General features: G+C 36.0%; 1 protein-coding gene across 8 annotated transcripts in view; it reads left to right on the top strand.

Moving 5' to 3' along the window:
• trioa (trio Rho guanine nucleotide exchange factor a) overlaps window positions 1-27285 on the top strand; it is a 122101-nt gene that overhangs the window by 73481 nt on the left and 21335 nt on the right. For 6 of the 8 annotated variants that reach the window (XM_051136176.1, XM_051136171.1, XM_051136170.1 and 3 more), the window contains exons 9-36: window positions 469-600; window positions 857-1087; window positions 3054-3176; window positions 3885-4076; window positions 5848-6017; window positions 11197-11371; window positions 11925-12120; window positions 12922-13088; window positions 13179-13298; window positions 15295-15486; window positions 15657-15806; window positions 17522-17636; window positions 19857-19972; window positions 20315-20437; window positions 20522-20716; window positions 21882-21997; window positions 22120-22186; window positions 22343-22452; window positions 23501-23570; window positions 23660-23749; window positions 23861-23953; window positions 24035-24146; window positions 24224-24414; window positions 24501-24602; window positions 25889-25918; window positions 26040-26191; window positions 26325-26424; window positions 26781-27024. In XM_051136176.1, the coding sequence (XP_050992133.1) occupies window positions 469-600; window positions 857-1087; window positions 3054-3176; window positions 3885-4076; window positions 5848-6017; window positions 11197-11371; window positions 11925-12120; window positions 12922-13088; window positions 13179-13298; window positions 15295-15486; window positions 15657-15806; window positions 17522-17636; window positions 19857-19972; window positions 20315-20437; window positions 20522-20716; window positions 21882-21997; window positions 22120-22186; window positions 22343-22452; window positions 23501-23570; window positions 23660-23749; window positions 23861-23953; window positions 24035-24146; window positions 24224-24414; window positions 24501-24602; window positions 25889-25918; window positions 26040-26191; window positions 26325-26424; window positions 26781-27024 (3874 nt within the window). The remainder of the gene's footprint in view (window positions 1-468; window positions 601-856; window positions 1088-3053; window positions 3177-3884; window positions 4077-5847; window positions 6018-11196; window positions 11372-11924; window positions 12121-12921; window positions 13089-13178; window positions 13299-15294; window positions 15487-15656; window positions 15807-17521; window positions 17637-19856; window positions 19973-20314; window positions 20438-20521; window positions 20717-21881; window positions 21998-22119; window positions 22187-22342; window positions 22453-23500; window positions 23571-23659; window positions 23750-23860; window positions 23954-24034; window positions 24147-24223; window positions 24415-24500; window positions 24603-25888; window positions 25919-26039; window positions 26192-26324; window positions 26425-26780; window positions 27025-27285) is intronic. The other 2 variants (XM_051136174.1, XM_051136173.1) reach the window with 1 other exon arrangement.

The raw sequence follows: 27285 nt of genomic DNA, 5'->3' as shown, positions 1-27285 counted from the left end.
TACACAGAGTTCACATGCGTATTGCAGAGAATAGACAAGATGGTTAAAAAGTATATAAATTGTCAATTTGTTTAGAAAATGACCAATCGTTTTGCTAGATAAGACCCTTCTTCCTCGGCTGGGATCATTTAGAGCCATTTGAAGCTGCATTTAAACTGCATTTTGAAACTTCAAACTCAGGGGCACCATAGAAGTCCATTACATGGAGATAATTCCTAAAATTTTTTCCTCAAGAAAAATAATTTCTTTACGACTGAAGAAAGAAAGAAACATTTTGGATGACATGGGGGTGAGTAAATTACCTGTAAATTTTTGTTCTGGAAGTGAACTTCTCCTTTAACAGAAATTATTTGTTCTGGAAGATTCAGTCCCATATCTTTTGGTTGTACATTACTATACATCACTTTAAAGAGGATATGATTGTTGTTTTGTTGTTTTAAATATGTGTGTATCTGTTTCTCTCTGCAGTACATGAGTAATGTGGACTCGTGGTGTAAAGCATGCGGGGAGGTGGATCTGCCCTCTGAACTACAGGACCTGGAGGACGCTATCCACCATCACCAAGGCCTGTATGAGCAGATCACCGCTGCCTACTCTGAGGTACAGAGCCGCACGTCTCGAAAATCACTAAATTGCCAGGCACTCTTGAAAAACCGTTTAAGAGCACTGATCCCGAAGTAAATGGTACTAGCACATTATAGCAATTACAGGCACGTTTAAAGTGGCAATTTTCACTAATTATATTTATTATAAAATGCAGTGCTATTAAGAGTTACAATGCATGTAACAATACAACTTCATTTAGCCTGATTGGTTTGTGCAATTGTTTTCTCATCATTGTCTTGTTCGCTCACAGGTGAGCCAAGATGGAAAAGCCTTATTGGACAAACTTCAGCGGCCCTTGACTCCTGGCAGTGCCGATTCGCTAACGGCTTCAGCCAATTATTCCAAGGCGGTGCACCATGTTTTGGACATCATCCATGAGGTTCTCCATCACCAGAGGCAGCTGGAGAACATCTGGCAGCACCGCAAGGTCCGGCTGCACCAACGTCTGCAGCTGTGTGTGTTCCAGCAAGACGTTCAGCAGGTACAAAGCACACATACACATATATTCATTCACCTGAAATACCTCACTAGATCCACGTGGGTGCAAGTGTGGTACTGAGAACTGCACGTGGTATTTCATAATACCCTTGGGGGACGATTTAAAAAGCATCAAGATGATACAATGGGATGGAAGGATGTGAGAGAGACTTACAAAGGAAAGGATGTAGAGTCTGCATGAATAGCTGAAAGGACTCCATAGGCAACTGAGCTGTGTTACCAGAATAACTGATGTCATTTGTGTTGTCCCCTAATTTTAGTGGTCAAAATCATTGTGATTTCCTGGTTTTGGATACTCATTTTGATACACAACAAATATTTTTGTATTTTTTTGCAAACTATTTTGGTAACTCTTTACAATAAGGTTCATTAGATAACATTAGTTAACATCAACTAAGCATGAACAATACTTCCACAGCATTTATTAGCCTTAGTTAACATTAATTTCAGCTTTTACTAATGCATTATTATTTAAAATCAAAAATTGTTTAACATTAATTAATGCACTGTGAATTTACATGAACTAACAATAAACAACTGTATTTTTATTAACTAATGTTAACAAAGATTAATAAATAGTATAATAAATGTATCGTTCATTGTTTGTTCGTGTTAATACATTGCTATTATTGTAAAGTGTTACTAATATTTTAGTATTTTAGTATAATTATAAAGTGATTTATTTTAATAAATTAAATACTAAGGTGTGTAGCTTACAAATAAAAATATAATACTAAAGATTATTCATGTAATTAATGAATTTGAATAATTACATTCTCAAATAATAAAGAATATAAAATAATATAAACATTTAAATAATAATAATTTCTTGACTAATATAATCTAATAAAATAAAAAAAAATGAAATATCAGTAATTTAAAAAAATACAAAAAAATTAATAAACAGTGCTTTAATATTTATAATATTTTTTATATATTTCCATTTGATGACTATTAATGATGTAATATGTAATATGTAATATAATTAGACCATTGTTTGTCTCCTTTGTAAACGCAAACTATTTACATTAATTTCATAATTATTGTTTACAACATGTTATAGAATTTTTTTTTTTCTTTTATGTTGGAACACATCGATTGTATTTGTATACTTTATTTAATATTATTTTTTGTTTGAAATAAAAGAAAGAACCAAAATTGGTATTTTGAGCATTAGGTATTTGTAGTCTTTGCATATACCATACTTTGTTTACTACTGTTTATTTATTTATGTTTTCACTACAGATAGTAAAGAAAGGATGTTTTTTTCTCTTTCTTTCTCAGTATTGACTTGGTACCAGTAATTTTTATATCCCTCAGTGCACTGTGGTGTGCAGAATTTAATTTTTTTTTCCAAATTTCCAAATTCATACGTCTGGGCAGGCTTTAGTTTAGCATGTAATTACTGTTACCACTGCCTCTTTAATACAGAAGCGAAAACACCACCGCAACATCTTGGCTTAAATTCTCTGGGATTATAATTGTTTACACACAAACAGAAATAGTCATGTATAATTTAAAGTCAAGGATAAGCCGCTGCCATAGCGTTATACTAGGCATCTCTCTCTATTGTACATTGTGTTTAGAGGTTCAGGGCCAGTTTATTGGTGCAGAGATTGTGGTTTTCTGCAGCGAGGTGTTCGACCGAGAGAATGCAGAACGGCTAATTCTGTGGCTGAGGGAAAGTGTTGCCATGGAAACCACTATTCAGGTGCTGAGGATGTGATGAGAGGCAAGAGAGGGAGAGCTAGACTGAACGACACCTTCATGCATAATTTTTTGTCTTGGACCCTGCAGTATCACCTGTCATGGTACCTTGATTTGACTCCCGTTACCGTAAACCTATCTTACAGGACACATTCTCACCTAGAGAAAGACTGGAAAGCTCCACTGCTGTCTCGCGAATTAATTTAGTTTTTTCCTCTTGTGTGCGTTGTGTGTGTGAGTAGGTTCTTGACTGGATTGAGAACCACGGTGAAGCTTTTCTCAGCAAACACACAGGAGTGGGGAAATCTCTGCATCGCGCTCGAGCCCTGCAGAAACGCCATGAAGACTTTGAGGAAGTCGCTCAGGTTTGCCACTCTAAAATCCCCCCTTCCCCTCAAGTTTTAATTGATCGGGCTTCTCAGTATTCTTCCATGCATAAATTAAGTCTAAAGCACAGCTGATCAGAACTGAACATAATATAACACACAAGGTCTGTAGTATGTTACTGACTTTAAATTATGTGATAAAAATTGTAGTTAGTAATGTAATCTGTTTTTTTAAATAGGAAATATTTTGTTGATTATAATAACAGAAAGAGAAAAAATATATTCAGTATTTATCAACAACACAGAGTGCATTGAATTTCATGGTTTCTGGGGTTTGTGAAGGAACTGAAGGGGTTTTGTGAGTTGTTGAAATTAAATTAATTCATAAAAATGTAGCTTAAAGAAAAAATATTTAAATGTATATAAATGTAAAGAATACATTTGGACAAAAAAATGCATTTTACTGTGTCCATTTCACGTTAATTAAATAATGCTGTGAAAATATATATAAAACGATATCGATTTTTTTTTAAATAACATAAATCTTTCATGGATTTAATGCTACATATTTTGTAAGAGACATTATTGTATGTATATATATATTGTGTGTATATATATATATATATATATATATATTGTGTATATATATATATATATATATGTATTATATAATTATATTAAGCCATACAAGTCTTACCGGTTGACTTGAGCATCATAATTATAGTCCATATGTGTTTTCTTTATCAGAATACATACACAAATGCTGATAAGCTGCTTGAAGCTGCAGAGCAGTTGGCCCAGACGGGCGAGTGTGACCCGGAGGAGATCTATCAGGCCGCTCATCAGCTAGAAGACCGGATCCAGGACTTTGTAAGACGTGTGGAACAGAGAAAAGTCTTGCTGGACATGTCAGTGGCTTTCCACACTCATGTTAAGGAGGTAAGAACTAAGGATGGTTGAATGCTTTAGTCTAAATGACAAAAATAGTAACTTGAATTTTTTACATGCAAAAATAGTTTGAATCAAAAAACACAACCTCTCAGAACAGTTAAACTGTCAGCATGTTAAAATCCTTTCAGGAAAATTAAACTCTTTGCCTTCAAATTCATGTCTTTAAAGCACCTCTAGAGAGCATCTCCCCAACAGCCATCAAAGCACTGCTTTTGTAACAAATTCACCACCTTCAACAATAAGCTTCAAAACAGTTCGCCTGAGACCTCAGATCGCCTGCGCTGAGCAATGTTCCCGTTTTTTGCATAATTTGGATGGTTTTTGTGACTGCTGTGATTTTTGGACCATGAAATTGTGTAGCTCTTTAGTATGCTTGTTTGTTATTTCTTATCTTTTGTGTGCACCAAGAGAATGTAAAGGAAAAAATGGTTTTAGTTTGTCATTTAACCTCATAGCTAGTCAGTTATGAAAGCTTTAGTGATGCATGCAAAAATATGCCAAATAAATATGCAATTTTTAAATATTAATATAGCTGCAAGCAGCGATTTCTGGGGTTCAAGTGCTTTAAGGCATTAACGCACATATGAAATAATACATTATGCAAGCCTGTAACCAGCTCAATCAATGATTTAAAAAAACATTTTTGGCAAATTCAGGTAATTTACCATAGAAATAATATGTTTTTTTTATTTGTTTGTTTTTAAACATTTATGATTGTTATACCACCAGGTGTGGTCCAATCTCCTTAAAACCTATGCCTACCAGGTTTCGTGAAGTTTTGAGTTTTCTTTTAGGCTTTACAGGATTTTGGGTAAATCTGGACAGGCCTTTTTTCTAAATGACTCCATTATAGCTTCTCAAAGGGTATATTTCAACATTATTTTGATAATTATTGACCTAGAGAGTCCAGAGAATTATACTGCATTGGTTTTACAGATTGAAGGAAAATCCTAAAACTAGTTTGCAAAAGTCATTATTTTTTTTTTTTTTTACTACTTCTTAATCATTTAACAAACCATTTGATTGACAGCAGTGGTTCTAGAGGCAAAGTTGTCTGGAATGAGAAGTTTCATCATATGATACGAATATCGTGTGTATGTGCGAAAAAACACAGAATGTACAATCGTATGTACAATGTGATTTCTCACGGATCTTTGGGGTCGTGATTCAAACAGGCCCACTGAGTTTCATTCTGGTCAGCCTCTGTTAACCTTGTCTAATAGGTGCTCAAACTTCCTTGGCCAATGGCGGTGCCATGTTTATTTTTTTGATACGCCAATGTCCTTTTAGACACTTGTGGCACTTTGGACCAAGACCATACACAGCGATTTTTATGTTGATAGGACAAATGATTACGTAGGTATAGCCATTTTTTTTGGCCAAGCTCTGCAAATATTTTTTTATTAGATTTTTTTTTTCTCTCTGTGACATCCGATTAAGCTCTCACATAAGTGTCTTGAGTTTGGTGGAAATATCTCATTCCATTCAAGAGTTTCAAGAGCATTTTACCTAAAGTGGCCCCGCCCCTTTCTGTGATTTGGTGTCCCTTTGCGACAATCAGTCGAAAGTTTGACTTTTTTTTTTTTTTTTTTTTTTTTTTTTTTATAATAGTTATTGATATTCACTCTCCAGAGAGTCTTTCTGCACTGGTTTGGTTCCGATCGACCAGAAAACCTATGACTAGTTTGCAAAAGTAGGTATTTTAAAAAAAAATTCTAAATACTAAAAAGTGATAAATGTATGTGTCTTTTGTGCATAGCTGTGGACGTGGCTGGAGGAGTTGCAGAAGGAATTGTTGGATGATGTGTATGCCGAGTCGGTAGAGGCCGTTCAGGACCTGATCAAGCGTTTCGGGCAGCAACAACAGACCACACTGCAATTCACTGTAAATGTCATCAAAGAAGGAGAGGATCTCATTCAGCAACTCAGGTGCACAATCTTCTCATCTGTCCTTCCCTTTCATGTCTCCTCCTGCAACAAATCCTTTAAATTGCTTTCATGTTTTGGTGTGGACCTCAAGTTCGATTCTATTGAAGTGTAGTTTGTTAGAGTAGTGTGAAAGCCATCTTTTGAAATCTTACACACATCGAGGAGTCACCTAGGAGTTTTACATTTGCAGACTGAAGGCTAGAGTGAAAGACTGGGTTCCACCAAATAATACACAAACAATAAATGTCCATCCGCCAGGATCTACCGCCTTTGGAATATTGTACTCTCTTTACGTTACTGTAACTTGGTGAGTGACTGTGCAGCTGCAAAGTTGCATTATTTGGTTGAAGCTTGATGCTCATTGTGGTCAGTCACATGTATAATCTGCATGTGGGAAGGGCTGCAGCAGCAGAGGAACGTGAAGGCTGAGATTCACTAAAGCTGGTTGCTTCAACAGAAAGTTAAGCAGGCGAAGGAGGAGAGAGCACCAGAGGCTGTTTGGAGTGGAGTCTCTCAGCCCCCTCAGGGCAAACTCACCGCTCTGCTTCCAGCCCGTCTCACGTGTTCAGCTCTGCCACATTTCATCAGTGCAACTCTGAATCCCTGACTACCAGCACTACTGCAGTGGGCTGCACAATACTGCAAAATAACAAAATATTCAGAGCTTGAGTAAAGGTTTGATGCATCTCAAATGACAAATATTTGTTTCATTACATAATAAGTAATTGTAATGATGGATTTAGAGTTTTGAGGAAACATATTTAACATGTTTGGAGTTTGATTGGCATGATCCAAAAAAGGAAAGAGTGGTTTAACCATTGTAAAAGAGGAAAGATATTACTCTGGCTGTCAATAAATAATAAAAAAAATGCTTACATAAAGTTTAATTAAAAGACACATTTTATTATATTTATTATATTTATATTGGTTTACAAATAGGTACATTAGTTTACATTAGTTAACTATGTTAGTTACACTAAGAATGAACAATACTTCTACAGTATTTATTAGTCTTGGATGATAATGTTAATTTCAGCATTTTCCAATGCATTATTATAATCACAAGTTGTGTTTGTCAACATTAGTTAATGCCCTGTGAGCTAACATGAACAATGAACGACTATTTTTATTAACTAACATTAAAAAAAATTGTAAATAGTGTAATGTATTGTTCATTGTTCGTTCATGTTAGTTAATACATTAATGTTAACAAATGACACTATTGTAAAGTGTTACAATTATATTAAATAAAATAAACATTGTATGTTTTTGTAATTCACAGAATTATGTGAATTACAATTTACATTTTATCAGCATATTGCTTAATTAGATTTAATTTCATTATTTGACTGACATGCAACAATTATTAGAATATGAATTTATAATTTTAAAAATATAATATTTTTTAATATAAATTTATATAAATAGAATTTTTAAATTTTATAATGTTTTTGAAAAATATTTTTAATATTATAATATTGTGTAATAATTTATAATTTTATGAATTTTATGTATTATATATATTTATTATAGGAATATATATAAAATATTATGTTTAACTTTTAATATAACCCTCTAAATATTGATAAGTGGCTAATTGCAATTAATCTAATATTTTATGTATTATATTTGTCGAAAAAATTCTAACATTTATTGTATATATTCAACTTGTTTTTGTATAATAACTGGTGCAGTTTATCATGTCAGTTGAACAGTCACACTGCGTTTCCCTGACTTAAGTTTTTTTTTTTTTTTTTTTTTTTTTTTCTTTTGCAAAGAAAAGCAGATGAAGATGTGGCTTAATTCTCCTCCTCCGCTTGCAAATTACTCTCTCTACACATGTGATTTTGAGGATGGCCATCGCTCCATGTGCACTATCTCTCTCTTGCTCTGCTATTCTCTCTTCCTCTAGTGTCTTACATAATCCTGCTTTCATAACCGCCCAGTTAATTATGCAGAGGTAATACTTAAACCCCAAGAGCCCAGAGGTACAAACAGAAAGGTCCCCAGCTCACACCAACACACAGAAAGCCCACACCGCAGAGACATTACGCACTTATACAAGCTCTCCAACTGGCACACAAAAGATATCCGGATCTCAGCATCACACTCAGTTGTTCACATTACAGACGTCAGACTGTCATCATAGTGTTTGAGTCTAATCTCAAAACCCTGGTTGTGAATCGGTGGTGAAAGTGTTAATTATTCTGTTATTCCGTATGAAGTCCACTCAGTCACGCAAGCCATGCAGTATGATAAAAGCACATCACCATGGGAACAGACTCTCCGCAGTGATCCAGCATTGAAGCATCAATTAAAGTGAGGGCCTTTATTACTCCGATAACTGTGATTTTACTTTATTACGCTATTTGTTTTTAATAAAGTTTAATCAGAGTTAACCCGCTTGTATCCTTTGAGACGGGATGAAAGGACTCTTCCGTCTTTCTTCTATCCCTTGCAGACTCATTTGAAACCGTTGCTTCCTCGTTTCTTTTTTCCCCCGTCACCCTCTTGTACAATTATTACTAAAGCTGTCCCTGATAATTAACCTTTTTAATGAAAAGTGGATAATGTTGCATATTTTACATATTATCTTTCCAATGGGCTTGTAATCCTCTCTCCCATTCGCAGATAATGCTTTTAGGACCATATAATTTCAATTTTTTAATGAATTTTTAATCTCATTAGTGCTGGCTTTTTGTTTTATTACATTTAAATTTCAAGCCTGAGGTCACATTCTCTTTCAGGCCCTAATATTTGTCAGTTACCGTTTTAGGTTCAATATTCTGCTGATCATTTACTCGTATCCCACGGAGGTTAGAGCTACGCATTGAAACAAAAGTTTGCTTTTCAAACCCCATTAGCCAAAATCAATTCCACAAAATGCCACAAAAGATGTTGTGCTATGCAGCTTCCGCAGGCATTTTATTTTCTTTATCTGTCTAAAATGTATAATCTCAATTGATAGCTTTGCATTTCGTTATATATTTACATCAAAAGCAGATTTTACTGGGAAAAAGTTAATTAAAAAAATTAGTTTAGATCATAAAAAAGCATCTCAAATAGCAAATTGATTGACAGTTTTTTTTGCCTTTTGAAAACTTTGCTTTTCAGTGAATCAGCAAAACAGATTCACAAAACAGCATTAAGAGGGTCGTTCACCCAAAAATTTAAAGATCTGTCATTAATTACTCACCCTCATGTTGATCCAAGCCCTAAGACTTTCTTTCATCTTCAGAACACAAATTAAGATATTTTTGGTTAAATCAGAGATAGGGATGTGACCGTGAGGAAATTTTTCACCGGTTGACAATACCGGTTTCACCGGGGGGAGGGGTGGGGGAGGGGTGTAGTTAATTAGTTTTCCCTATTTTACATAATTTTCTTCACTTTTAAATAGCTTGTAAATCCCCATGCGCATTTACTTTCACTTTCGAATTAGCAGCAATTCGGTGCCAATTGGTTGAATTGACAATAACAAAAAACGACAAAATCACTTGTATTAAACATAGAATGATTAATTTATTAACAGAACGAATAAAAATTCACCATGGTGTAGGCCTAATGTAAAATAACAACTAACTTCCACAAAGTTTAATTATAAAAAATACAAAAAAAACAGCAAGCATGGTGGAACCAAACAAATATAAATCTAACGTTCTTCCAGTGAGCTTCCAGAATTGCCTTTTAGATAAATGGCAGCAGTCAACAGGCCAAAATATTTTTAAAACAGGCACTTTTGTATTTCGTTTCAAAACTTCATTTTAAAATCTTTCGCCAACATCTTGCCTTTCTCACCTCACTCGTCAGCTTGACCGACTGTCCTCGTGACGAATTAAATTGGGCCCCTGCCGCAGATCTGTCATGCAATTGTTGTTCGGCACAGTGCACTGAGCAGCCGCATTCAGTTTTTATTAAAAATCACGTTCCGGGGTGTAAAATACATGTTTTTTTTGTCGGGGTTCCCCTAGTAAATTTGCATTCCAGGGGTTAAATATGACGTTATTGGGGTCGCTAAAACGCACAGACATGAAAAACAACAATAAAACCGCGGGCTTGGCAACACTGGTGCCGCAGTGGGCAAGTGACGAAACCGGTGTTGCGGCTTAACACCCAATAACACCCGTAACACTGACTATGCAACAAGCCTAATCGGAGATCTTTCTGACCCTACATAGACAGCAAAGCAACTACCACGCTCAAGGTCCAGAAATGTAGTAAAGGCATAATAGTCCATATAACATCAGTGGTTCAGCCGTGATGTTATTAAACTATGAGAATACTTTTTGTGCGCAGAGAAAACAAAAATAACAACTTTAACAATTTCTTCTCTTTCGTGTCCGTCTTTGATGCACGTTCACAAGAGTACGACGACACATGCGTGTGCTTACATCTCCTTGCAAAACAAGCTGCGGCGCATCCAGGTTCTACGTATAAAATAGCATAAAAATATTCATAAATAGTTAAAAATTTAATGGATGAAAACTTATTTTTAATGTTCAGGCAGACAGATTGATACTCATGGGGTATAACTGAAATCCTAAGTACATTAGAAGTCATTTTTGATTTCTATTACAGATTTGCGCAAAACATTTGTGATATTTTTTAAATGTCGATTAAAATAAGCTATTGTGGAATCACGGCGATTACATAAACTGATGTAATGCGAATTTTTTTCCTCTCACGAAAAGTTATGTATATCACAGCCACTGCACAAGCCATTATTTTTAATTGACTGAGATGTAGACGTGTATCTTTAGCAAAGCAGCACGTACGTACGTGACTTTTATGAAATTGGCATGTTTCCATTGGGCGTATTTTCAATTTGCAATTTCAATTTGTGCAATATAAAGGGTAATGGAAACACAGCTACTGATTTCTAAGATTCTTTGTTTTGACCCCACTCACACTGTCAGGGAGATAAGAGTCTGGAAATTCAAATAAAAGCATTGTGTCTGTGCAAACAAAGTACAAATAGAGAAAACAACAAAAATTCCTCAAATTCCAAAAGACTTGGGGTTGAAAATTCCTAACATTCCTTAAATACTATTTATATTACAGCTTTGACTTTCCCAAAGGACATTATTGTAAGAAGTAAATGTGTTTCTTCCTCTATCTCCTGCACACACCAAAACAAATTGACCTTTGTTGTAATGGCTCTTGCACTGTCTTCCTGCAGAGACTCGGCCATTTCCAGCAATAAGACCCCTCACAACAGCTCCATCAACCACATCGAAAGCGTCCTGCAGCAGCTGGATGAGGCTCAGGCTCAGATGGAAGAGCTCTTCCAAGAGAGGAAGATCAAACTAGAGCTTTTCCTTCAGCTCAGGATCTTTGAGAGAGACGCCATTGATGTGAGTTCACTGAATACTTGATCAAGTGTCTGTGAGGAAAGGAATTCACTGAGAAATGAGAATTCTGTTATCGTTTACTCACCCTCATGTCTTCCAAACCCATATGATTTTCTTTCATGGATCCTTGAATCCCTATTCATTCTCATTTTATGGGAAATAGCAGCCAGTGCTTTTCTGTTCTTACAAGTTTGGACATAATGAGAGTAAATAATGACAGAATCCTCATTTTCAGTAAACTGTTCCTTAAACTAGGGCAATATTCCCATCAGCACACAGTTTGTGACTCCCTGATGTCTAATAGGATTTACTAGCAATTAATAAGCGGCAGTCTTCAAGGATGATCTGCATCCAAAAATGATTACACTCTCTCTCTTCAGTTTGCACGCTTATAGAAACCAATTCAGAGAGAGTTTATATAGTTACACACATTGTCCTTAACATATAAGAGCAGGATAGGTCACTTTTCTTGGGTTTCTTGTCCTGGGTGATCTCGCATTAGTAATGGCATCTGTGACTCTCAGACTGCGCTCATATGTTGTATCCTGTTTTTCAGATTATCTCAGATCTGGACTCGTGGAACGAGGAGCTGTCACAGCAGATGAATGACTTTGACACAGAAGACCTGACGCTGGCTGAACAGAGACTGCAGCACCACGCTGATAAAGCCCTGACCATGAACAACCTCGCCTTCCATGTCATCCACCAGGGCCAGGAGCTGCTGCAGTACGTCAATGAAGTGCAGGCGTCTGGTGAGTCAAACATGCCAATATGGGCTTTTCAGTATATATATACATAATAGATATTTTCACTTCGCGTTTGAGGCTAGTAGATTTTATTTTATTTTTCGAATGAAACTAAAAGTTTTAATTAGCAAGGATGCGTAATGTTTAACGAAAGCGACGTTCAAGACATTTATAGTGTTGCAAAACATTTTCATTTTATATAAATGCTGTTCTTTGAAACAAATTTTGTTTTCCACAAAATATTAAGCTGGACAACTGTTAATTAAGGTTATGCCTTACCACAATTTTTCAAAATTGAGATTTATACATCATCTGAAAGCTGAATAAATAAGCTTTCCATTAAAGTATGCTTTGTTAGGACAGTATTTGTCCAAGAGACAACTATTTGAAAATCTGAGGGTGTAAAAAAAAAAAATCTAAATATTGAGAAAAATCACCTTGTCCAAATTAAGTTCTTAGCAATGTGTATAACTAATCAAAAATTAAGCTTTGATTTATTTACAGTACGACATTTACAAAATATGTTCATGGAACTTGATCTTTACTTAATATCCTAATGATTTTTGGCATAGAAGAAAAACTGATTTTGACCCATACAATGTATTGTTGGCTGTTGCTACAAATATATCCATGCTAGCTACTTAAAACTAGTTTTGTGGTCAGGGTCACACATTTCCAACTCAACTTGTGTAGTGGATTCAGTCTCTGCACTTTAGCGGTCTTAAAATAAGAGTTTTCAGTCCAGCAGTTTCATGATTATTGAATAAAATGAGAGCTGAGAATGTGGCATTTCTTCATGTTTTCCAGGTGTTGAGTTGCTGTGTGATCGTGATGTGGACATGGCCACCCGTGTACAGGATCTGTTAGAGTTTCTACATGAGAAACAACAGGAGCTGGATGTGGCTGCAGAGCAGCACCGCAGACACCTGGAGCAGTGTGTGCAACTGCGCCACCTACAGGCAGAAGTCAAACAGGTAATGCCCAGACTGTTCAATATATACTTTAAACATGGAATATTACAATTTGTGTTGATTTGCGTTTGTTAATCTCTTCACTTGTTGCAGGTTCTGGGTTGGATCCGTAATGGCGAGTCGATGCTGAATGCAGGTCTGATTACGGCCAGTTCACTTCAAGAAGCTGAGCAGCTGCAGAGAGAGCATGAGCAGTTCCAGCATGCTATTGAGGTCAGTGCTTCTCATATTTCGGTTTAAACCTTTGCATTCTTAAAGGGATAATTTGCCCCAAAATGAAAATTCTGTCATTAATTACCCACCCTCGTGTCATTCCAAACCTGTAAGACCTTCATTTGTCACTGGAACACAAATTAACATATTTTTGATGAAATCCGAGAGCTTTCTGACCCTGGATAGACACCAATGCAACTGATATGTTCAAGGCCCAGAAAGGTAGTAGGACACTGTTAAAAAAGTCCATGTGACTTTTTGAAGCTATGAGAATACTTTTTGTGTGCAAAGGAAACAAAAATAATGACTGTCTTCAACAATCTCTTCTCTTATGCGTCGTACACCTCTTATTTTCCTCTTTTCAACATTTCCCTGCCTGTTTCTCACAATAGACTCATTACTGTAATTATAATACCTCAAACCATAATTATTGTCAACATTTATTAGCACTAACATGCCCCACATATGCACAGGGGTGTTTTTTCAACCAAGTACACTCTGGGCACAACCTGTGGGCTGCAAATATAAACTCAGTTTTCACTCTAACTACTTTTTAATTTGGCTAATAATAATGACCAACAGTGAAGTGTTTTTGCCTTTTTTTCTGAACCAACACATGACATTTTCACCACATGTCAGTTTTTTTTTTTACCATTTTACCATATTTATGTACCAACATTCTTTGGTGCAAATAATATTTTAAAAATTTGTGACCCTGGACCACAAAACCAGTCTTAAGTAGCACGTGTATATTTGTAGCAATAGCCAAAAATACATTGTATTGGTCAAAATTATCGATTTTTCTTTAATGCTAAAGATCCTTAGGATATTAAGTAAAGATCATGTTCCATGAAGATATTTTGTACATTTTCTACCTTAAATATAACAAAACTTCATTTTTGATTGGTAATATGCATTGCTAGGAACTTCATTTGGACAACTTTAAAGACCATTTTCTCAATATTTTGATTTTTTGCACCCTCAGATTCCAGATTTTCAAATAGTTGTTTCTCGGCCAAATCTAACAAACCATACATCAATGGAAAGCTTATTTATTAAATTTTCAAATTATGTAAAAATGTCAATTTCAAAAAATGGACCCTTATGACTGGTTTTGTGGTCCAGGGTCACATTTGTGAAATAAAAGAGCTCACTTCTTATTATTATATTATATTATATTATATTATATTATATTACATTTTATATGTATATATAATTTTTTTTTTTTTAATACAATATTACTGTTTTTACTGAATTTTCAATCAAATAAGTGCAGCCTTGGAGATCATGAGAGACTTGTTTGGAAAACATTTAAAAAATTCCTACTGACCCCATAATTTTATATACATTAAAAGGCATTTGAAAAGTACGAAAAATAACTAAAGGCATGGTGTTCATTTACAAAAGAGTTTTAATGTGACCTTAATATACATGTTAAAATCTTATTTCATAAAAATCAACCTCTTGAACCTACTTGTGTAGTAAAAGAAACGCATGCACACAGCAACATGAAACCTCATAATGTCTGAACATATTGATGGTTGCTTTAGTCAGCTGTTTATCTGCAGCTGGTGCTCTTAGATGTTCCTGACATGGCCTGAGCTTTCCAGCACAGACAGTCTGTTTGCTCTCCACTTCCCCTCCTTTAATGAAGAACCAGGATAACATCAGATTTGCTGTCACTGTATTACTATTGGGAACCTGAAGCCACAAAGACTGCCTATCAAAGGCGCCCTCTCATTTCCTCCTCCCATCAGACTCCTGTTCTTGCCATTTCTGTCCTGAATACTGAGGGATGCTTTGTTTTTCAAGATAGAATCTGTAAACCACATGTTGTGGCCAAATAATGAACTATCAGTCGTCACCGTCTGTTGTCTTAAGCCATCTGACTTCTGCCACTGTATCTTTTTTTTTTAATCTTCGTCCATTCAGGCCTGCCATTTTAGTCCTTGTCTTTGTGTGTCTTATCTGACATGTTTTCTCTCCCTCTCAATAGAAAACCCATCAAAGCGCCCTACAGGTCCAGCAGAAAGCAGAGGCCCTGCTGCAGGCTAATCACTACGACATGGACATGATCCGAGACTGTGCCGAGAACGTGGCCTCCCACTGGCAGCAGCTCATGCTGAAGATGGAAGACCGGCTCAAGCTGGTCAACGCATCTGTGGCCTTCTACAAGACCTCTGAACAGGTCTGTAGAAGGGTTTGTGTGTCACAAGTTGTTTTCATGTCAGCTGTGCATTTAAGCATAGATTGAACACTACTAATTGACCAATCAACTTCCATGTCTTTTATAATTCATACTGTAATGAGATTAAAAGGCCAACATGCAGTTGAAGGCTCATCTTGTCTATTCTGCAGGTGTGCAGTGTGTTGGAGAGTCTGGAGCAGGAATACAAGCGTGAGGAGGACTGGTGCGGAGGAGCAGACAAACTTGGGCCCAACTGTGAAACCGACCACGTCACCCCCATGATCAGCAAGCATCTGGAGCAGAAAGAGGCTTTCCTTAAGGTATCATATCCAAAACCAGAGGGCATTTTTTTCATATAGTGGACTTCAGTGGAGTTTCAATGCAGCTTCAAAAGGCTCTAAATGATCCCAGCCAAGGAATAAGGGTCTTATCTAGCGAAACGATCAGCTGTTTTCTAAAAGAAAAAACATTTTATGTACTTTATAGCTGCAAATTCTCATCTTGCACTAGCCCGATCTTATGCATTACGTAATCACGTTGGAAAGGTCACGCATGAAGTAGGTGGAAGTACCTTTGCATGGTTTACAAAGCGAACGTATAAAGAAAGTTAAAAGCCCTTTGCAAAAAAAAATTAAAAAACAACAATGTCGGACGATTTTGAAGTTGGAGGAGCAAATTAGATTGAGTTTTCCACCCTTCCCTGACAACCCAACTTGGGTTATTTGGCAACCCAGCACTGGGTAAATATTGGACAGAACACATGCTGGGTTATTTTGACCCAGCTGGTTGGGTTAAATGTTTTTACTAAACATGCTGGGTTTTTTTTTTTTTTTTAAGTAAACTATTGTTTAAAAATTATAGAACTTATAAAGAACACACACATTTACTAGAGGCAACCGCAATAATCAAAAGATGAACATTTATTATTGGTCAAAATACAAGACAAATTGAATTTATTTGGGTGAATACGGCGTAGTTTACAATATTACATACATTTAAACTCATTTAACAAGAATTTTAGGCAGAAAAAAAAAGTAACATTTAAAAGTAGCATTTTAATTTTAGTGTATTCAACCGTTCTCTGTAATCGTGTTTTTTTTTGTTGTTGTTTTTTTTTAACCAAAATAGCAGTAATTCTCGTGTCAGTGTCACCGAAATCTGAGCAGGTGAAGGACTCCTGTTCTCTGGAGTAACTGCAAACTTCAAACCACGGCCTCACATTTCACTTGTAGCTGAAAGATGCCGTGACTGACTCCAGAACCTCCCCATAAACAAACAGTATTGACATTAGAGAACATATTTCAATATCAAATTCACCAAATTCACGGCGCTGAGAACTGCCCTCTGCTTAGAGGACTCAAAAAACCTGCGCTCTAAATGTAACTCAGCAGCTGGGTTGTTTAGTCAGAGACAGGCTTAACCCAGTGGTTTGGTAGAAAAAATAACTTAGCGTTAAAAATTACCCAACAACTTGGTTACAGAAAAACTACCCAGCACCTGGGTGAAAAAATATTAAAAATAACCCAATAAAATGACAGAACAAGTTGAAAAAAATTAAATAATCCAGAAATTTTTTAGAGTGTACCTTTTTGAACCGGAGTAGACAGATGAAGAACCAACCACACATGACCTTTCCAACGTGATTACATAATACGTGAAGTTGCGGATGCACATTGTAGAGATAGTGCAAGATGAGCATTTGTGGTTAAAAAGTTTATACATTTTAATTTTTTTTTAAAAAATGACAATATTTTCACAATAGTTTCACAATAAAAACCTCTTATTTCTCGCTGGAGTCATGTGGAGCCTTTTGAAGCTGCAATATATGGAGAAAAATCCTGGAATGTTTTCCTCAAAAACCTTAATTTCTTTTTGACTAAAGAAAGAAAAACATGAACATCTTGGATGACATGGGGGAAAGCATACAGGAAATTTTAATTCTGGAAGTGAACTAATAATTTAACATGAGCATATATTGAGTTTCTATCTGTTGTGACGTGTTTGGGTAATTTCTCTGTTGCTGTCTCTGTTTCAGGCATGCACCTTGGCCAGACGGAATGCTGACGTGTTTCTCAAATACATGCACAGAAACAGTGTCAGCATGCCGGGGATGCTGAGTCACGTCAAAGCTCCAGAGCAGCAGGTCAAAAGTGAGTTCTAGCCACAGCTTGACGTCACACTCATGATAATGATGCATAAAGGATGATCTACAGTCTGGCTGTGTATTATCCTGCTTATGAAACAGCTATGTACTAAATATATGAATATATGGGCAGGAAATACAAATTTAGTGTTTTGTGAGAAGTAGGAGGCTGTGAAGTGAAGCAACAGACATAACTGGGTTAGCACTCAGTCATACTGTTGAGCGGAGCAGACCAATCCGACCAATCAAACTGACCAATCTGAATCAAGCATTCCAGAGAGACATATAATAAACACATGCAGCCCCTCGTATGTCCCTGTGGTATTTCAAGTGCTGTTCCACTTTTCAAACCACAAGGCTACAGATGCTGCCTCTCTGCATGTTTTCCTCTTATTTACCAGTCTTCCCTCTGCTGGCTCTCTGGAGATATGACAAAACACAGCCTATCTTCCCCACAGGGGTTTAGATCCAGCGCTTGTTGATTTTACATTCTGTGAGCCATCTAAAACAGCTCTGGTATGCCATCTAGTGTCCGAGCCGTGTACTGCACCCTCACTTGAGTTTGTAGCAGCTGGCCCACTTTGGCCCACTTTAGCCCAGTTTAGAATGTGTGCATTGTGAATGCGGCCCTGTTCTGTTCTGGGTGTGCTTACAATGACTCAGATAAGGAAACCGTAAATGGGTCAGGCCTCCACCGCACAGATAGGGCAGCTTACTGCAGAATGGTGACAGCATTACTCCACTGGGGATCGTCACTTTAGCTTCATGCTTCTCACGCTGCATCTGCTTGTGTAGCTGTTTTATCTTTAGTGTTGTCATTTTAACATTCATTTAATTGTGTAAATGTAATTATCAAATAAGAAAAATGCATTTAATCAATAATTATAATAATAAAAATAATAATGGATTTTCCGTAGGTCTGTCAAATCGATTAATCGCGATTTGTGTGTGTGTGTGTGTGTGTGTGTGTGTGTATGTATATATACACGCATGTAGTGCAGTGCAACAATTATTCGCTTATTAATCCAAAATGTTTTTGTTTGCATAACACATGTGTACTGTATATTTATGTATATATTAATTCACACACATACACATACAGTATATATATATATTTTTTAAAAATGTATTTACATGTATATATTTTTATTGATATAAATAATATTATACATAAATATATTTCATATATACACAACATATATTTTTAAAATTTACCTATGCATGTGTGTGTATTAATAAATATAAAATAAATATGCACAGTACTCACACATTATGTAAAAAAATATAGAGGGCATAAATAAAAAAAACATTTTGGATGAATAATGATTAATTGTTGCAGAGTACGTGTGTGTGTGTGTGTCTGAATTTGTATATGCATAAACATACCCAGATCATGTAAATACAAGCTTATATTTTGGATGAGATTAATTGCGATTACTGGATTTGACAGCCCTAATTTTCCTTCATTAGAAAAATGTAAATATTAATTACCCATCAAAATTCATTTAATTTAAGTTTACATTTTAATTTAGCATTAATCTAAAAATGTTTAAATTATGCACTATTTTTATCATATAATAATAGTAATAATAAGATTATTGTTATTTTCCTTCCATCAATTAAATTCAAGCAATAGCCGTTCAACCTTCAATTACCCATTTAAGATTAAATTTTATAATTAAATGGATTAAGATTTTTGTAAAAGTCTTTTAATAATAGATATAATTAACTTAAATTTATTATAATACAATAATTTATTAATATTTTATATAATAATAAAAGTCAATATATAGTTTATTTCTTGAGTTATTGTTTATTGCTTGAAATGCACTAATGGTTGGATATTCATAATAATGAACAATAGTATTTTTTTTCTTACCATCATTGCAATCTAAGCAATAAACAATATAACTCAAATAAACAGAGTATTAACTTCTAAAGCAGCTCTTTGTGATGTCTACTCTGTGTTTCACTCATAATATTGTTTAAATTATCTTAATTTGACGGATTGACGAAAGGTCAGTTCAATTAAATAATCTGCACATCTTGTTTCCACTAATTTCTACTGATTGAGAGCACTAGTTAAAATACATATTTTAAATATAATAATTAGTATGATTTCAATGGCGTACCTTGGTGGTTAAAGATCTGGGCTTGTGTTCAAAGTGTTGTGCTTCAGACCTGCGGTGTACATCGTGGTTAAGAATGATTATGTGTAATTTTGTAGATATCCTGAATGAGTTGCTGCAAAGGGAGAACCGGGTCCTGCACTTCTGGACCATGAGGAAGAGAAGGCTGGACCAGTGTCAGCAGTATGTGGTGTTTGAACGCAGTGCCAAACAGGTTTGATGTCTCTCTCTTCCTCCATCTGTTCCTTTGATGTCTGATCAGTCCGATTATTCACTTTTTCTTGGCCCAAGGCTGAGCCTGACAGACTTATGACTCACTGCCGTGGCTCTAATTAAACAGCACAGAGACATTATAATTAAATCATTTACCTTTTCCATGCTCTGTTTGGGGATGTGCGTGTCTGCATATGCCATAGCTTGTCTTCTCAGTCCATTCTTGGTTTAGTCATGAAAACGTTGTGTTTTCAAACAATATTCCTCAGGTTTTCTTTAGGACCCAGATTATACGTTATCATTAAGAATCACTCTTTTAAAGTGTTTCTTTCTCTTTTTCAAGGCTTTGGAGTGGATCCATGATACTGGTGAGTTCTACCTGTCCACACATACCTCCACAGGCTCCAGCATCCACCACACACAGGAGCTTCTGAAGGAGCATGAAGACTTCCACATCACAGCCAAGGTACAACTGGTTTACCACAGTGGTGGCAAACACCTGGCCTGACACTGCAGATCCCTAAAGTTCATACTTTTTCTCTGTCGCCAGCAAACCAAAGAGCGGGTGAAGCTGTTGATACAGCTAGCGGATGGTTTCTGTGATAAGGGCCATGCCCACGCCGCTGAGATTAAGAAATGGGTCACGGCTGTGGACAAACGCTATCGGGACTTCTCGCTTCGCATGGACAAATATCGCACGTCTCTAGAGAAAGCCCTCGGCATATCATCAGACTCAAACAAAGCAGTATGTGTTTTTTTCCTCATAATAGTGTGATATCTGATCATTCTGAGTCTTGACACACCACATGTCGGCATTTCTCATGAGTTCACATGGTTTAGACCCGTAATCTGGACAAATAGTTTGTGTTTTTGCCAGCAGGCTGTCTGCAGATTATGTAAGACTGTTTTCAAAATGCTTTAAACATCAATCATTTTTACATACTTATAATTTTTCAAATAAGTCTTCTTAAAGGGATAGTTCACTCAAAAATTCAAATTGTGTCATTAATTACTCACCTTCATGTCGTTCCAAATTCGTAAGACCTTCATTCATCTTTGGAACACAATTTAAGATATTTTTGATGAAATCTGAGTTCTTTCTGACCCTGCATAAACAGCAACACAACTGACACATTCAACGTCCAGAAAGGTAGTGAGGACATCAGTGGTTCAACCTTAACTTTAGAAAGCTACAAGATTGTGCATCAAAGACACAATTGTTGAATAAAGTCATTATTTTAGTTTTCTTTGCACACAGCAAGTATTTTTGTAGCTTCATAAAATCAATGATTGACCACTGGACTGTTTTAACAATGTCCTTAGTACCTTTCTGGGCCTTAAATGTGGTAGTTGCGTTGCTGTCTGTGCAGGGTCAGAAAGCTCTCGGATTTCATCAAAAATATCTTAATTTGTGTTCTGAAGATGAACGAAGGTCTTACGGATTTAGAACAACATGAAGGTGAATAATTAATGACAGAATTGTCATTTTGGGGTGAACTAGCCCTTTTAGGTCTAAATTTTTTGTTAAGTCTTTAAAGGGTTATTTTACAAGATTTACAGCCACTAGAATATTCCTGTATTTAATCATCATATTCAGAATACATCAAAACCTATTTCCTGATATTAACACTTGAGGTGCAAGTTTTTGAACTTGTTTTAATTGTAGCTGTAGTTAATAAATTAATAAACAATTCTCATTCATGTCCATAACAATGACAAAAGAGCACAGTAAATTAGAATATTATAGTGTTTATCCATGTTTTGAATTAGTTTATTTTTATTTTCTAGTTTTAGACTGTTTTTGCTATTTTAGTATTTAAGTTTTATATCTAATATTTATTTTATTTGAACATAATCAGTGTGATTAATAAGAAGACTCTGGGGCTAAACATTTTGTTTTTAATTTCCAGAGTAAAGACCTGCAGTTGGACATCATCCCAGCCAGTGCTCCAGGGTCAGAGGTCAAACTCAGAGGAGATGCCCACGAGCTTAATGAAGAGAAGCGCAAGTCTGCCCGCAGGAAGGAGTATGTCTTATTTAATGTTATTTACTGACTTAAAAGTCACTGAAATATTCAAATGAATTGTTAGTTTTAAATTGAAAAAGATCTAGATTTTCTGAAGTAATGATTTTTGACCATTTTTCTAGCTTCATCATGGCTGAGCTGATCCAGACAGAAAAAGCTTATGTACGAGACTTGAGAGAGTGCATGGATGTGAGTATTTTATTATGTACTGTATTATTAATGCATTTTTGGTCATTAAAGTTTTTATTTGGGTCTTTTGTGAAAATTTGAAACAAATCATTATAAAAATCTCTATGATTTTAATCTAAATAAATCTATAAATTTGAATCTCTTCCACTCATCCAGACATATCTTTGGGAGATGACCAGTGGCGTGGAGGAGATCCCACCAGGGATCGTTAACAAAGAGCATATCATTTTTGGTAACATGCAGGACCTCTACGAGTTCCATCACAAGTGAGTTCACTCATAATGCAAATGCTTTAAGCATCGTTCCTTTTTTAAAAGGAAACTGATATTGAGACTTGTATGGCTTAATATAACATAAATGATGTCTCTTACTGTAATTTGTAGTAGAAAAACTATGAAAGATTTAAGTTCTTTTAAAAATCCACATTGTTTTATACATATTTTGGACTATGGGGGGCATCGTTATTTCGATTACATCAAATAGTTGCACTCGGAGAGCTACTGCTCAGAAAAAAATAACTCTGAAACTCATGACTCGGGAAATAAAATACTGATATGATGCCACGTTTTGCGGCTTTTGATTGTAATTTTCTTTCGAAGGGCAACAAGAGAAGCGATGTAAGTATTCACTGCTTTCCTAGTGATAAGAAGAGAAGAAAAGAATGGGAAGATACCTGTGGATGAATAAAACTTCCTAAAGACCCATGCCTTTGTCTCCACTTTAGCCCTGATGCCTTTGAGGCTTTTAGTAGACCATAGCTAATGAACCACAGCTAAACAGTTTACAACCAGCAGAGGCAAGAAACGCTACATGCCATCCTGACAGGATGTAAACACGCCAACGCCTATCATGATGCCGCAGCCACTGAAGTTTCTCAGTGCAGATTTCACTTGATATCTGGGCGTTTAGACTTCTTGTGAGGAAAACTCAGTGGTACAGCATTTCTACGTTTATATCCATTGACACCTGTAAGCTCTTTCAGTAGCTGTGGTCATCGTATCGGTATTTTGTTTGTAGAAAAAAAGTAGCGCCAGTAGCTCAGTGCAACCATTTCACATCATCAAAATAATGGCATCCCCCATAGTCCAAAATATGCATATATAAAACAATGTGGATTTAAAAAAAAAATAACATTAATGTTTTGGGTTTCCAACTACGTATTTCAATAAGAGGCTCCATTTGTTATATTTAGCCATACAAGTCCATACCAGGGATTTATTTTAAAGAATAAATCCACCCATCCAACATCCAATTAATTAATTTCCTGTCTTCTGTAATTGGCTCATATTTGTTGCTTTTTCTGTCTGTCACCAGTATATTCCTCAAAGAGCTGGAGAAGTATGAGCAGCTTCCTGAAGATGTGGGTCACTGTTTTGTGACTTGGGTGAGTAGAGTTAATTATGTTTGGATACTAATAATGTATCTGCTTTTTTTCAGATTAAGGTAGTTAAAATGCCTCTCATCTTTCTGCAGGCCGATAAGTTCCAGATGTATGTAAACTACTGCAAAAACAAACCAGACTCCACTCAGCTTATTCTTGAGCATGCCGGAGGATATTTTGACGTGAGTTGAACGTTTTTGTTGCGATTGATGTATTTTGTTCATTTTGAACATTCTATCTTCCCATCAGTGGCCAATTTGAATCCCAATTGTGTACTGATGTTCCTATTACAGGAAATCCAACAGAGGCATCGCCTGGCCAACTCCATCTCATCATACCTCATCAAACCTGTTCAGAGAATAACCAAGTACCAGCTGCTCCTCAAGGTAAAAACATCTTGGATTCATCCCGAGACGTATGGAATTCTTTGATTGAAACCTCAGTGGTAATTCGGATTTCGTTCGTAGGAGCTCCTGACGTGTTGCGAGGAAGGCAAAGGTGAAATCAAAGATGGCCTGGAGGTTATGCTCAGTGTTCCCAAGAGAGCCAACGACGCTATGCACTTGAGCATGCTGGAAGGTGAGTACACGCACATAATACACAAAAACACACATGGTGTGGATAAAACAGATTCTGATGGCAGTGAATGTCAACAGGGTTTGACGAGAACATAGAGTCCCAGGGAGAGCTGATCCTTCAGGAGGCGTTCCAGGTTTGGGATCCCAAGACCCTGATCCGTAAAGGACGAGAACGTCATCTGTTCCTCTTCGAAATGTCACTGATTTTCAGCAAGGAGGTTAAAGATTCCAATGGCAGGAGCAAGTATATCTACAAGAGCAAGCTTTTTGTAAGTTTCACAGCAAGGTTCAAAAACTGAAAAAAAAATTGTATGCAACAGATCTGATTGTTTTGAATGCTTCACTCTGACTGCAGACCTCTGAACTGGGTGTTACTGAGCACGTGGAAGGAGATCCATGTAAATTTGCTCTCTGGGTTGGACGGACCCCAACTTCAGACAACAAGATTGTCCTTAAGGTAACTCTCACTTGCACATGTAAATGCATGGCACTGTTTTTGCTCCAGCTTTCTACGTCGCATCTCTGTGTAGCTTGTCTTTTTTTGCACTTTAACAAGTAAAGGTTTGAATATTTGTAAAATCCACGTATTGAGTGTGACGACTCGCACTGTTTGCTTGTTTTTATCAACTGGGGGACGAAATGTCAATTATTTTTTGTGGTAATTGACAGTATGCCTCAAGTGCTGTTGAAATGAAAAATTACTTAATAATAGAAGACCTCTTTAGATCCTAAAGAGACTTAATAAAAACAAAACTGAATTTGTATAAAACTGTGGCACTGATTATAGAGGAAGATTTAAGCACTCGCATCTAATGCATGTTAATAAAGTGCAAGGAAACAAAAAAAGAAGTATAGTCTCTATTGGTGGTGGCTTATGTGCATTGCAAGTGGCTTCTGTCTCACAGTAACTGTTATTTGACTGCATGCTGCTTTAAAACTGTGAGGATACTCTGTTTAAAACTTTCTTCGGTGAAATGTCAAAATTTTGCAGTTATTTACGGTCTATTTATGTGGTTTACTGTACGTCATATGAGCTGAAGAACATTTTTTTGCTTAAATCACTGTCACGTATTTCATGTCAAAGTATACACGCACATACACAACCACATATATATCTTTTTTTAACAGAAAGAAAATAAAATGTATTAAAAAATATAAATGTATCTTTATAACGACAGTAGTTTATATTAGAGCAGTCAAACAATTAATAGCATACAAAATAAAATTTTAAGTTTGCCTAATATGTGTTTGTACTGTGTGTTAATTATGTGTATATAAATATAAACATTCATGTATATATTTAAAAAATATTTACAAGTATATATATATTTTTTTTATATAATTTATATTATATATAAATACAAATATTTTGTACATAACATTTCTCTTAAATATACATGTTAATTTGTGTGTATTTATATATACATAATAATAATTACACACAGTACACACGCATATTAGGCAAACTCAAACTTTTATTTTGTATGCGATTAATCGTTTGACAGCCCTACTTTTTGTTTTCAGTTATAGGTATTGATCACTTAATTATTTAATATTTATATTGTCAAATGGCAGTGACTAATGTATAAACCTTTTAACACTACATGTTGGCAAAATTGGCTAAATTATCACAAAATTTACTAATGTTGTCCCTATGTCTTACCGGCCACTGTCTCATGCAGTATGATATATGGCATTTTATAAAGCAGTAAAATCTTGTATATTTCTATATTTCAAATGAAGCTAAGTCAGGGATGCAAACATGGATCCATGGTGAGTACGGCCACACAGATAACTCAGCCTTAGTTCACCATAGAAAAGAAAAGAAAATGCGTACTCGTACTCAACATTTTGTATTTCTCTGTGTTTTCTTTCTCCACACGTATAAACACAGGCGTCCAGTATTGAGAACAAGCAGGACTGGATAAAGCACATCCGTGAAGTGATTCAGGAGCGTACTGTGCATCTGAAGGGGGCGCTGAAGGAGCCCATCCACATCCCCAAACCCTCCACAGCCAAACACAAGGGTCGCAGGTACACCCCAAGGCCAGTGAAAAATCTCTATTCTTACTTCAATATTCTTATTTCTTCAGCCTTATTTCACTCTTGCTGGATTTGTTAGTGTGTGGAACCATACTTGGACTAGGAGTTAATTTCCTGTGTGTTTTTATGTGCGCAGGGATGGAGAGGATCTGGACAGTCAGGGTGACGGCAGCAGTCAGCCAGACACCATCTCACTGGCCTCCAGGACCTCACAGAACACACTGGACAGTGACAAGGTGAGAATACACGTCATGTCTACGAAAAGAACACTTAAACCTTTTAGAGCTTCTAATGCTGAGTGAAATTACTGGTGAAAATGCGGGATTATTTTAGTATGTATATACTGTTATAGTATTTATATTATCATTTCTAAATGGTTTGATTTATTTACACATTACATTTTTTACTAACTTAATATTACTCATATTTTTACTGATCATGTGTGACATTTCAGGCATATTAAAATCGACTATATTATATATAGTCTATATTATTAATGAATATAACCTGGCAAAATACTGACAAAATTTAAAGGACATTTTTGCCACTATGACTAAAAACATGGCTCTTTGCTTGTCTCTTTTTTGTTTAGTTGTCAGGTGGTTGTGAGCTCACAGTGGTCATCCATGACTTCATGGCCGGCAACAGTAATGAACTGACGGTGCGAAGGGGACAGACGGTGGAGGTACTAGAGCGGCTCCACGATAAGCCGGACTGGTGCTTGGTGCGGACCACTGACCGTTCCCCTGCCCTGGAGGGCCTGGTGCCCTGCGCCATGCTCTGTATCGCCCACTCCCGCAGCAGCATGGAGATGGAGGGCATCTTTAACCACAAAGGTGGGCAAATGTCTGAAACGCTTTCTAAAAATCATCTCAGGTCTGTGTCAGATGATAATAATCATCAGTCAAGTCACCTTTAGTTGTATAGCGCTTTCAACAGTGCAGATTGTGTCAACAGCTTTAGAATATTAAATAGGAATATAGTGGTTGATAATGCAAAAGGACAACAGTTAAAGTCAGTTCATCACTGATTCAATGATGTCATTGTCCAGCTCAGCTCAGTTCAAATAGTATCTGTGCAATCAAGCTGACGATTCT

Source organism: Labeo rohita, chromosome 19 (assembly GCF_022985175.1).
Source record: "Labeo rohita strain BAU-BD-2019 chromosome 19, IGBB_LRoh.1.0, whole genome shotgun sequence".
In the NCBI taxonomy this organism is placed as follows: Eukaryota; Metazoa; Chordata; class Actinopteri; order Cypriniformes; family Cyprinidae; genus Labeo; species Labeo rohita.
Note: the sequence above shows the minus strand (reverse complement) of the source record. Positions and strands in the feature narration are given on the sequence as shown.